This window comes from Pecten maximus, chromosome 15, assembly GCF_902652985.1.
Source record: "Pecten maximus chromosome 15, xPecMax1.1, whole genome shotgun sequence".
NCBI lineage: Eukaryota > Metazoa > Mollusca > Bivalvia > Pectinida > Pectinidae > Pecten > Pecten maximus.
Window position 1 is genome coordinate 11,357,483 of NC_047029.1, and position 13,679 is coordinate 11,371,161.

General features: G+C 45.0%; 2 protein-coding genes across 2 annotated transcripts; both read left to right on the forward strand.

Annotated features, from left to right (window-relative positions):
* Positions 1-3,721: 3,721 nt before the first annotated feature.
* Positions 3,722-4,747, forward strand: LOC117344177 (glutenin, high molecular weight subunit DX5-like). The gene has a single exon (XM_033906833.1). The coding sequence runs from the start codon at positions 3,722-3,724 to the stop codon at positions 4,745-4,747; it is 1,026 nt and encodes a 341-aa protein (XP_033762724.1).
* Positions 4,748-10,800: 6,053 nt separating this feature from the next.
* Positions 10,801-11,946, forward strand: LOC117343255 (uncharacterized metal-dependent hydrolase YabD-like). Its single transcript, XM_033905598.1, has 2 exons — positions 10,801-10,937; positions 11,025-11,946. The coding sequence occupies exons 1-2, from the start codon at positions 10,801-10,803 to the stop codon at positions 11,944-11,946; spliced, it is 1,059 nt and encodes a 352-aa protein (XP_033761489.1).
* Positions 11,947-13,679: the final 1,733 nt, after the last annotated feature.

A 13,679-nucleotide genomic window follows, 5' to 3' on the forward strand; every position in this document is an offset into this window, starting at 1 on the left:
TATATACCAAAACGTACAATAATTGCTTTGAGTAGAATACGTTTATCAGCGCATACTCTGAATATTGAAATTCGTCGATATAAGTGAACGCCTGTGTAGAGTTTGCAGCTCTGGTGACATAGAAGATGAATATCACTCTTTGTAATTTGTCAAATTTTCAAGTCCTGTATTGAGAGGTAGTCAATAACATGCGACCAAGGTATTAATTAGTAGTTATTAAATGTGTACCTGGTTGTACAATGGAACATTCAAGTTTTGGGAAGTTATATTTTCAGGTATATTGCTGTTTGTGCAGACTTTTATGTAGCTGTATATATTATCATCAAACTTTCTAAAGTAGTGAAATTAGTCTCAATTAATTCAAATTATCCATATGCCTATATGGAAATTAATGTTGCAACGAGAGAGTTAAACCATTTTATTTATCTAAATGCAAATGTATATATATTTTAAAAATGAGCATAAATGATTTTTTAAGACTTTAATAAGATAAAATAAAATCATAATTTTGAACATAAAGATAATTTTCAAGCAAAAAAATATTGTATTGTCGTTTTAAATTTGAAACTAGATATCAAATAAAATAAATATTTTTGATATACATATATATACATGATATTTAATTATTAATCATTAATTTCACCTACAGGTAGTATCAACTGGTAATTTTTACAGGTAAATGACCTGTTGGCATTGAGACTACTTTTAGGGAAAAGACTATAATCGCTATCAAAACAAACTGCCCTACAGGTAAATTCAAAATGTTGGCGTTCAGAGATACACCCATACTGACAACGGGCGAACCAGTCGTCTCACTCCCAAAATGCTAAGCGCTAAGCAGAAGTAGCAACTACCATTGTTAAAGACTGTGGTATGTCTCGGCCAGGGGACAGAACCCAAAGCCTTCCTCACAAGGGCGAACGCTCAACTAAAGGCCAAAAGTGAGATGGTCAATAACATGATACAAGCTGTGACGATGAATATCAAAGTACGGCATTTTTCATTTGTAACATTCGCTTTCAGCAACCAGAGGAACGATACATGCCAGCTGTGCCTTTTATTGACTGACAGAAACACTTTCAATAAAATGTATCGAATATAACGATATGATATATAATATGATAGACTGGTAGGGTTAGGCGACGACCTGTATGTATGCACATTTTCGATACGCGTTTCAAACTTTACTTAGTAATCCATTTAAACATCACGTTACATATGACCTGGTTTTTGCACAGAAATGCTGACGGGTATAATTTGTTCAACCCGTATTTCTTTGTCCCCACACTGAACATCTAGTACACACTGTTTAAATAAGTTCAAGGACTTTTTTCTTTTTTTATCGTGACATATTTCTACCATCGTGTTAAGTTACCGTAACACAAAAAATAACACTTGTCCTATTATTTACCTTAAAGTCTGGTCAGCATCATGTAGGCAAGACAAGTTATATACATGTACTCAACATAAGTGGTTTATTATGTTCAAATACTTAACTTTACGGTAACGATTATTTGTTATAAGAACCAGCATTCCAGTTTTCCGTAAAACCTACAGTTTTCCCCTCCGACCATTCTGACCCTACGTATCACAAAAGTTTGTCGGCGCTCTAACGGCTTCTTTTCTTGAGTGATTCACACAATTATAAACCGCCATTATAACTTAAACATGTATTTAAAATTTACATTAGATTAGAACAATATAGAGTACCTTGGTATAGGGTATATCATTGATACCTAAATTATTATACAAGGAGAAACTAGTTTTCTATCAACAACAGTGTATCAATCAGAACCTTTAACATATATATATTATTAAAAAGAAAAATCACATCATATCGGTTTGGTTTTATTTGTTTAGCGTCCTATCAACAGCTAAGGTCATTATAGACACGCCCGCCAATACCCAATCATCAGCGGACATATTGTTTTAGTTTTTTTTGTTTTTGTTTTTGTATTTTTTAAAGTCCTATCAACAGCTAAGGTCATTTAAGGGCGGCTTCTCCTGTGTGTGTGGTGTATGAGTAAGGTGTATTTATTGCTTAAGGCGAAACTGAATTTGCAAATAAATTGTATCACAAACAACCCTTTGAAATTGAGATTGACTTTATATAAGCTCTGTATGACTGCACTTTAACACAGTTATGAAATAACATCTACCTTCATGGGTACCCGAGCTTAAAGACACCGGCCCAATTAAGACCCTTTTAGCGGATAATGAGTTGAATATGATTTTTTTTCCCAAATATTGCAGTTTTGTCATTCATACAGCATATGGAAAGCACGATCGTTCTTGCGAGAGGAACATAAAGATTATACAATAACATTGTTGGTTACGATCTTGTGTTGTTTAACAAGAGGCCAATGGCCTCGTATTTGGTTTGGTTTGGTTTATTTTGTTTAACGTCCTATTAACAGCTAAGGTCATAAAAGGACGGGCTTCCGTGCGTGCGACATGCATGCGTGTGGTGAGTGCGTATGTTTGTTTTGGGAGGCTGTGGTATTTTCGTGCTAAGTCTCCTTTTGATAGGCCGGAACTTTTGCCGATTTATAGTGCTACCTCACTGAAGCATACTGCCGAACACACCCAGCAGCACACCCCACCCGGTCACATTATACAGACAACGGGCGCGTATGTCTAGCAACTTGCTTTTTACCATTGGAGAAGACCCATCGTTTTTTTTGTTTTGTTTATAATATACAACTCACAAATAATTGGTTTGTGGTGAAACAGGCCTGAGCCAACAGTAATTGTCCGCCTTGCCGGAATGCCGTGGGCATTCGGGAAGTCTCGGGTGTCTTCGAGCTTCCGGTGAGAGCGCGCGAGTCAAGCCAGTCTTGAGATCTACGCCGACCTGTCAACATCGGAATTAGAAGTTCTACCTGTATTGTTATATTATATTGCTGTTTGTGCTGCGCCCGCGCTGCTTGGTAAGCATACTATGTGATATGTCAGTGACCATCATTGTATATGTATGTTATATGTGGTGACGCTACACTTGGTTTCACTATATTGGCGTCGTCGGCAAATTTTCGAACTGGGCATATTTTTGTAAAGTTTGAAAAGCACGTGCAAGCCGTCGCCATTTTTGAATTTTTGTGTCGCTGATAATTTACATGTAGTATACTGCCATTTATTATTGTTTCATAAATATTTCACTGTTTTATTATTGTTAAACAGTGATAATTATCCAAGACTCAATATTTTGACAGGCGTTATATATAATTTGTTGTATTTTTCTGTGTGTGGAACTTGTCGTCTGCACATATTATTGTAACAGTGACAGTGAATTTTCGACGTTGTATTTGTCATTGCTTGGCATGTGCATTTTCGAAGAAGTTTCACTGTTATTAGGTTCTTGAGTATTTACATATTGAATAAATTGTATGTTAAGAATTGTCAGTGATTTTTTTTCAGCGTATGTGATTGTCAATTGTTGACAAGTTACATAGTCGTAGGATATTTGCTGATAATACCTACTTACTCGACAACAACGAGTCGTTGAGTATTGTTCATTGTTGCCTTGATATTTTCGTGAGTTCCCTGGTTCTAAACTGTTTAATTTCCTGTGAATAACACGATAGTTAACTGTTGTCATGGCCACTGCTTACACTATGGACAATACTAGTACTCTAGTAAAGTAAACTTTGCAACAGCAAAGGAGCTTAAAACTTTAAGTGGGGTAGGAGACAGGACAGCTTCATCAATAATAGAGGCTAGGATGAAAGGGGGAAATATTACAGAGGAAACTTTTGAGTCTATAAGACATGTAACGGCCCATGAGTTAATGGAATTTGTTGACTTTGAGCCAAATCCAGAATTTGATTTTTCAAATATGGGGGGTGAGGACAACAAATTTCAGCTCGATAAGAGTTTGGACAGTCAGCCTTCACTCACGGAGGACACAAAGGATGGTATGTCCAAAATGTTGGCCAACGAAGGAAGTCTTGTAGATAACAAGAATCAGGATGTAAAGGCCAGAGGTCATGCCAAACAGGAGCCACCCAGCATGGATCCAGGTGTTAAACCTAAATCTAGGGCACCTGGAGCTCAGCTACCGGGTCAGTACCAACTGCCTACCTTGCCACAAACTCCTAGGACCCAGGTATTTTCACCTACAGATACGCTGTCTCCTGCAGTAGCATTGAGTACATTCACACCTGCGAGTCATCCTGTTATGTCTATGTCCACCGTTATGACACCAACAGCTATGTCAGGTTATCCCAGCAATCATGGTCAGACTCCGGGATATATGTCACCAGGGCAATATAGTCAAACCCTATCTGGTGTGTACCCCTCAAATCACTATGGTATGCCTAATGGCATGTATGGTGGAATACCGTCACCATATATGCCACAGACACCACCAGGGTACCCCCAGGGTTATCAGCCCATGTTTCCTTATGGGAACTACCACGGCCAGCAGTATGGATACCCACAGTATCCCTATTACCCCATACCGCCACCACCTGGTTACCCTAACATGCCACATCCTGGTTACCTGCCACTTCAGGGTCACATGCCATCCCAAGGTCAGACACCTGATCAAGTCCAGATGCCACTTCAAGGTCATGTGCCACCTCAAGGTCATGTGCCACCTCAGATGCCAGTCCAATGTCATGTGCCACATCCAATGCCAGTCCAAGGTCAGGTGCCAGCCCAAGGTCAGATGCCTCATCAAGGTCACGTGCCACCTATGATGCCACCCCAGGGTCAAGGTCCGCCACAGATGCCACCCCATGGTTAAGGTCCGCCACAGATGCCACATCAAGGCCAAATAGTGCCACCTCAAGGTCAGCCCCCACTGCAACTTAGGCAACGGCAACCACCGGCAGGCAACGACCGACGAAATGACACCCCACCCAAGGGGTTGAAGCTTAATGGAAAGGACAACTGGGTGGGCTTCAAGCACAAATTCATGAGATATGCTGAAGTAAAAAACTGGACTGTCAACGAAATGAGGAGTTTGGAAGGAAAGGCTAGTGACTACTACGCCAACACGGTCCAGAGGCATGATGGGATAGGTTTCCACGATTTGCTTCAAAAGCTGGAAAAGCGTTTTGGTGGTATGCTGTTACCAGACACAGCACAAGACCAGCTAGCAACTTCCAGTCAGAAAGTCGGGGTACTATTGAGGATTGGGCAGACAGGGTGATGCAGTTGGCAATACGAGCGTACCGTGATCTTCCCGAGGAGTTTATGCAGCGACAGGCTATGAAAAGGATCTGTCACGGCTGCATTGATAAAGAGGCCGGACAATACGCTGCAAACTTGAGTTGTGATTCGGTCCAGTTGGTGTTGGACAACATAAAAAGTTTTAAGTTCAATCATCAAACGATCTTTGACAAATCAAGTGTCAAACGCGAAGTTCGCGAAGTTTTGGTGTCCCGTGACACTGACTCGAGCAGTGATGGTGAACCAGAGTCGGCACCCAAAGCGCGCCAGAGTCGACGTTCCTTCCAGTTGGGTAAGCCAAAGAGAGACTTGAATGTCGACAAACGGATAGACAGCCTGGACGAACGGATGGAAAGTGTCCAAGCTGATATTCGCTCATTACTGCGCCACCTGGAGTCTAAAAAATCGGAGCCCAGGTCTGCTGGTCAACCAAGGTCACGGTCACCTTCGCCACTTCCGAATAACGGCCGATGCTTTTATTGTGACGGTGCCGGGCACATGGTCCGGGATTGTCCAAAAAAGAAAAGCGACAATAGCATGTGTCCTTCTCCCAAGATTTAAACGGGGAGGGATCAGCCTAGAAGGCCAAGGTCTGATCCAAGTTGAAGATGGCCTACAAAACACGCCGAGACCTCTAGTCATACGATAGTTAAAGTCTCCATCTATGATCGTTATACCGGTATTAGTCCATGGTAAGAAAGTTAATGCTATAATTGATACTGCGTCGGAGGTTACATTGATTTCCGACAAGGTTTATCAAGGTTTACAAGACCCACCTGTAGTCATTGAGGAATTTACTTTGCGAGGTGCCGGTAGGGAGATGGAGATGAAGGAATGCTTGTTGGACTTAGCCCGGTTAGAGCTTGATGGCCTTAACTTCCAAGAAAATCTGTATGTTGCACCGATTGGGTTGGACTTTATGGCCAAGCATAAGGCTACGGTGGATATGAAAGAGAATACTTTTCATATTCAGGACAAAACAGTGCCCTTCAAAACGAAACTGGAGGCCTCCGTTGACGCTGTCTCGGCTATCAGGATCAGAATAGCTCGTCGGGTCACTGTGCCAGCGAGATCTGTTCTTCGTTTACAGTGTGTCGCCGAGCAACCCCTTGAGGAGAAAAGCTACTTCATACAGCCAGATATTAAGGAAGTGCTTGCGTGCCGTGTATGCTTCGACAGTACCAAGGTCCAACGATGTCATTTATCAACCCGTCCGACAAAAAGGTTACCTTGTTCAGAAATCGGCGGGTTGGTGTCGCATATGAAGTAGATGAGATTGTTCCCGAGGGGTCACCGGAAATGGGTACCACATTTAGTATCCGTCACCTCTCTACATCAGAAGCCACGGACAGTTCCAGAACATTTACAGGACTTGTATCATCGGTCCTGTACAGAGCTTGATGAGAAGCAACGCGCAGAGTTAAAACAGCTGTCAGTTACTTATGCCGATGCTTTTTTCTGCGAGCGAATTTGATATCGGGAATTTTCGGGCCATAGAGCACGCCATTGACACAGGCGATGCTCGCCCAATTAAACAGCGTTTCCGCAGAACGCCAAGCTGTTTTGTTGGGGAGGAAAAGAAGCACTTGGAGAAAATGCTCAGAGCTGATGTCATTGAACCCTCAATGTCGGAGTGGGCGTCATCTCCAGTGTTGGTACGAAAGCGTGACGGGAGTGTGAGATGGTGCATTGACTACAGGGCTCTCAACAATGTTACCAAGAAGGATGTATTTCCATTGCCGTTAGTGGAAGAATGTATTGACACTCTGTCAGGGAACATGTGGTTTTCAAAACTGGACGCCACATGGGGCTACTGGCAGATTAAGGTCAAGGACGCAGATAGATGTAAGACAGCATTCACCACCAAATACGGTTCGTATCAGTTTAAGCGGATGCCCTTTGGTTTGACCAACGCACCTAGCACGTCCTCGAGAGTCATGAGTTTGATATTGAGAGGGCTGCACTGGAAGATAGTACTCGCTTTTCTTGATGATGTGTTAGTCCACGGTAATGATTTCACGGATCATATGGACAACCTTGCCCAGGTGTTCGAACGGTTTCGTGAATACGGCATCAAACTCAAGGCTAAGAAATGTGACCTATTCCAAACAGAGGTCGAGTATCTCGGTAGGGTTGTAGGGCGCTAAGGGATGGAGATCAGCAAGGGATCGATCGAGACCATGCGCAAGTGGCAGACTCCTGAGGGTACAAAGGACGTCGAGCGTTTCTGCGGGTTTGCCAACTACCACAGGAGTTTTATCAAAGACTTTGCTGAACTGTCCGTACCGCTGTACGCCCTGACCGGGAAGAATAAATTTCATTGGGAGTCAGAACAACAGGATGCCTTCGATAAGCTCAAACAAGCTTTATGTAGCGCCCCTGTGCTGACAATACCGACGCCGGAGGGTAAGTTTATCTTGGACTATGACGCATCTGACTTCGCTATCGGGGCCGAGTTGTTACAAGTACAGGACGGGGAGGAGAGATACATTTCCTATTGTAGCTTTGCGTTTACTCCAGAGCAGCGCAAATACTGCACCACCAGGAAGGAGCTCCTCGCGGTTATTCGTTTTTCGCGACATTTCCGTCACTATTTGTTGGGGCGCCATTTTGAAGTCAGGACTGACCACAGTAGCCTTCAGTGGTTGATGAACTTTATAAGAATCCTAACGGCCAACTGGCACGCTGGTTGGAAGAGTTAAGTCAGTACTGGATGGAGATTCATCACCGATCCGGAGGTAAGCATGTCAACGCTGACGCCCTCTCGCGAATGTCCGAGACTACATCTGCCAGGAATACAGACATAGCGTCTTGCCGGAACAGCTGCCGTGTGGTGGATGTGATTACTGCACAAAGAGGCACCGTGAGTGGAGCCATTTTATTGACTCCGTTGACGATGCCGTGCCGCTAGCAAATCCGTCACCAGCAGTTAGAACGGTTACTCAGGACGTCGACAAACTCACCTGGGTGCTGGGGTATACTTGGGCAGATATTATTAAAGCTCAGCAGGAGGACCCTAAGCTAAGCATTTGACGTTCTTGGCTTAGATCACGTCAGACTCCCGCCGAAGATGCTTTGATGTTAAGCAGCCCAGAGATAAAACATTATTGGATTAACAGGGAAACTGTTTGCCCTTGTGACGATGGTGTTTTATGGAAGCGGAATGCAAGCTGCCTAACTAGCAAACTCTTGGTTGTCCCCGAAAATCTGAGGAAGGAGATTTTGGCTCTTACACATGACTTGCTGTCCGCCGGACATCAAGGTCAGGAGAGGACAATCGGAAGATGTAAAACCAAGTTCTACTGGTACAACTTATCAAGGGATGTCAGAAACTACGTTGCTCCATGTCCAACGTGCAATCGCAACAAGAAGCCGAGCAGGAAGGCAAGGGCTAAATTAACATCCTATCATGCCAGCGCGCCCATGGAACGCGTTCATTTGGATTTCATGGGGCCGTTTCCTGTTAAGCGTAGCAACAACGCTTATATCCTAATGATAGTGGACCAGCTTACCAAATGGGTAGAATGCATCCCACTTCCGAATCAGTCTGCGGAGGACACAGCAAGGGCTGCTGTCAATCAGTTTTTCTCAAGGTTTGGGTACCCCCTCCAGATATTCACAGACCGAGGGACAAACTTTGAGAGTCACCTGTTCAAACAGCTTTGTGAAAAGCTCCAGATACACAAGGCTCGGACAACACCATTTAGGCCATCAGCCAACGGACAGGTTGAGCGATTTAACCGCACGGTAATGGACGCAGTACGGTGTTTCACAAGTCAATAGCCAGTGGGACGAGTTCCTACCGCATATAGCGGGGGCTATCAGATCGGCTGTAAATCGTAGTACTGGGTTCACACCTAGTATGTTAATGTTGGGGAGGGAAGTAAACACACCAGTTGAACTTGTGTTCCCAGGTCCTCATCCTGATGAAGATTCTGAGGATTATGAGTTGTATGTCTCGACTCTAGCTACAGAGATACAGCGCGCTCATGAACTCGCTCGTAGTAAGCTGGTCACGAGTCAAGCTATCAACAAGCGTGACTATGACCTTAAAGCGTATACTAGATCATACTCAATGGGTGATGCTGTATATATTCTAGATACAGCTACAGTCAAGGGAAGATGCAGTAAACTGTCCTCAACCTGGAAAGGACCCGCATTAGTGGTACGTAAACTCACTGATTACGTCTACGAGGTAATGCTCAGGAAGAAACTTGTAACGATTAACCATGATCGTCTCAAGCTTTGCAAAGATAGAGATCTACCTGCCTTGTTACTAAAACAGCGCAAACATCACGTTAGCAACAGTGTTCAGGGTCAGCCTGCTGTTGTCACAGCTGACAAGAGTATATTCTGTGTATGTCGTGGCCCTGACAACGGTGAACTCATGATACAGTGCGAGGAATGTAGGGAATGGTATCATGGGTCATGTGTGGGTGTAACCATGGAACATGCAGAGTTAATTGATGTTTATCTCTGTCCTGAGTGTTTGCCAGGGAATAATTAGTGTGTTCTTCTTTCCTCAGAGATGTCTGACAATCCAAACCAAAAGAGATCCCGGAAGCAGGGCCATCCCAGGTCAAAAACCCGGACGTCCAGATCGTCAGCGGGGATGCGAGGCCCTCAAAAGATCCCCCGACAGACTGTCAAGGATCTTCGTCGCGAGGAGGAGACAATCCTGCAGTGTGTCCGTCGAGTGACACAGGAGGGGACGTTGCTGGAGCCTACAGCATTTTATACATCTGTAGTGTCTCTAGCCGCCCCTGATTTGAAGGAAGTGGTTTGCCTCCAGTATGATCTGGCCCAGAGACGGACCGATAGACGATGGATCCACGAGACGAGGACCAACTGCAGCTACGATCTGCCAGACGAGTGGATCGAACAGCACCTGCCGTCCGTGGATGGAAGTCGTCTATCCAGACCCAGAAGGAAAGCCGCTGCTACGACCCAGGAGCCGGCACCGGAGATGTGCAAAGACATCCGTCTTAAAACTGACCCGTCACTGTCGGTGTTCCGTGGCAACGCCAGTGGTAGAGAGCCAATGGCGACAGCCAATGACAATGATGACTTGGACCTTACGTCTGGTGTTCCAGTATCTACACCTGTTGTTTCCTAGGGACACCAGGAGGAGGCCATGGACACATTAGCACCGTTGTCGCCAGCACCTATCCCTTCAGCCAGCGAGACCCAGCCTTGTCGTCCGTATCACGAGAGTGATATGGGCGTTGCTGGAACCAAGAGGCCTTTGGTTTTGACCGCCAGGGAGCAACCCCCGAAGAAGGTGACCAGACCTGTGAGCCCAGTGCGTGCACCCTCACCGTCGCCATCACCGTCATCAAAACCAGCCCTGCAGCCAAAGACTGTGCCTATCTTCTGTCCTCTATCTGGTTGTGATTCGAAGGACAAGCGGACTAAGCGACATGCAGTGGCCAAACATCTGCCTGCCGTTTTTGCCGACGTCTGTTCCAACGTTCCTGGCTAGGTAGAGGCATTGAAGTGGCTAGTTAGGAGAGCCTATGGGAGAAAGGCAATTCTACAAACAGCTGTGGACAAGGTCAACACATCTAGGATGATTCCGGTAGGGAGCGTCCTAGATCCATGCCATGATGACGTCTTCAGACAAGCATGTGGAGTGCTGGGAATCCAGAGACAGGAGAAGTTCTCCCTTCACCCCGTCAACTCCCCAGCAGTTCTGCTATTCTGGAGATGCCTTCTGACCATTCTGGAGTCCTGTACCTCAGCCCAGAGACTGGACTTTTACAGTTACAGGATGGCCCGGACCACAGTGGAGCTGCCACCAACTCAAGTGGTTGAAACTAGCGTCACCGAGGTTTCAACACCAACCCCAGAGACGAGGAAGAGCTACCCGGACTGGAGGAGTACGTCGTTGTGGACCAAGTCAGCTCGGACGAGGAAGAGCCCTCGCGCCTCTCAGGACTCCGAGTGATTGACAGCCACTTTCATCTCGACAGGACAAGCCGCCAGATCTGGGGAAATAGTAGCGGTCACACCGTCGAGGACCTGCTGGAATACAGCTATTCTGATGGTGTGATCGAGCGATCGGGATTGCCAGTGGACGTGGTTGGAGGTGTCATTGTCTACAGTGAGCCCAGCACCTATCCACCTGTGGATTTCACGCTGCAGGGGCCCTGGAGAGTGGCTGTGGGTGTCCATCCAAAGCATTTTGAGACACTCACAGTCGACCGGAAGATCTGCCTCCAGCGACTACTGGAGCATCCAAAGGTTGTGGCCTTAGGAGAGTGCGGACTAGACCGTACCATTCCTGTCGTCAAGTGGAGACGCCAAGGGGAGGTTTTCGCCAAACTACTCAGGATGGCGAGACCAGCGCAGCCTCTGGTTCTGCACTTGAGGGGAGTAAAGGAGGACGGCTACGGCACGGATGTCTACAGGTCTGCTCTAGTCATGGTGGAGGATGCATGTTCCAAGGAGCAGGGGATCCATCTCCATTGCTTCATGGGGGAAGAGGACGTCGTGCGTGCATGGCTCCGTAGGTTTCCGAAAACGTATTTTGGAGTCACAGCCGCAGTCAGACGGTTCGACGACCCCCAGATTGAAGGTCTCCGAGCGATCCCTAGGGACCGGTTACTCCTGGATACTGACTCTCCGTACTTCCCACCCGCTAAGACCAGAATAAGCACTCCAGCTTACATCGGAGAGACAGCCGTCATTTTAGCCGCCCACCTGGATGCTAGGACCCCGGAAATCCTGGAGCTTGCAACCAGCAACGCTACAGCCCTGTACGGGTTGTAGGAAGTAGATTCTCCAACTTGTCACCAGGGGATCCATTCAGGTCTCAAGCCGTTACCACTGATGAGCAGAGACCTGGACTGTAAATATGTATTATATATATGATACTCAGCCTCTTGGACGTGTTCCCAGACGGGAGACTGATGTTCCTATTATTTATACCTTTAACGGAGTAGGAGGGACTTTAGAACGGGGAAGAGTGTGGTGAAACAGGACTGAGCCAACAGTAATTGTTCGCCTTGCCGGAATGCCGTGGGCATTCGTACACCCCAGTTTTTTTGTGTTATTGCTCAATAACGTAAAAAAAAAGATATTACAGTTAACCCTTAATTCATTCAGCTCTTTCCTCATCCATCCTCAGTTTCATTTCCAGTATCTCTTGTTTAAGAGCAGATTAGTTAACATTTATTTCTTCAAGTCCTCAAGGTTGGTTGGTTTTGTTTTATTTGTTTAACATCTCATCAACAGCTAAGTTCATTTAAGGACGGTCTCTCGTGCGTGCGATATGCATGCGTATGGTGAGTGTGTATGTGTGTTTTGGGAGGCTGCGGTATGTTCGTGTTAAGTCTCCTTGTGCTAGGCCGGATCTTTTGCCAATTTTAGTGCTACCTCACTGAAGCATGGCCATACCGCATAAATATTGGTATTAAAGCAATCCGAAAAACCCATCAATACCAATTTTCAACAGAACGGAACACTATCAAAATGTTTACCAATCCGATGACTCGATGTGGTTGCTATGGCAATGATCGGTCCTTCGGTTTAGGAGGAGTTGTCCGGACAAATTTAAAGTTATGTTTCTTATCGGAAAACCTGTTTATAGTGACCAGTTGCCATAGCAACCATAATTTTGAGGAAAAGAAAGTGAGATACACATCTACACATGATCCTCTATACTTGTGTGAAGTTTCATTGAAATCAGCCCTTCGGTTTAGGAGCAGTTGTCCGGATAAACTTAAAGTGATGGTTCTTATCGGAAAACCTGTTTATAGTGACCAGTTGCCATAGCAACCTTAATTTTGAGAAAAAGAAAATGGCATGCACATCTACACATGATCATTAATATTTGTGTGAAGTTTCGTTGGAATCGGCCCATTGGTTTAGGAGGAGTTGTCCGGACAAAATGTGTCTACAGACGGACGGACGGACGGACGGACAGACAACCTGATTCCAGTATACCCCCCTAACTTCGTTGCGGGATATAACAACTCTGTATGTCGATCCGATCCAACCGTGTATCCGCCATAAACGAAAGGAAGCGTCAAGTTTTTCGTCATCCAAAACGTTCTGAACATTCTAGAACATTCAAATGTCTATTTATAGGTTTGCCGAAGACAAACCGAGATAAACACCATTTTCAAACGCCTCTAGTGAGCGTTCAGTAGCAGGTAAAAAAAAGTGAAAATATCATTTTCTTCAGAAAGCTTTTAACTACTACTAGCTGGAATCTCAGTTCTTTAGATTTAAGCATCGATTTTTAAGGCCGAATTAAATACCGGTCAAAATGACGATTATGCTTTGTTTTAACTGAAACTATTTCCATTACTAGACCTTTCCCAGATACACAGGACATGTCAGGACCTAGTTTCCATAAAATTTTACAAATGTTGAAAATTTCAGAAAAAAATTTCGTGCCGTTTTTGAGAAAACTAATCTCTGCAAAATACAATAACAGGAAAACTTGGTTGATTATCAAAAAGGTTTCTTTAGGGCCTAACACAATTTGAAAAAAAGAA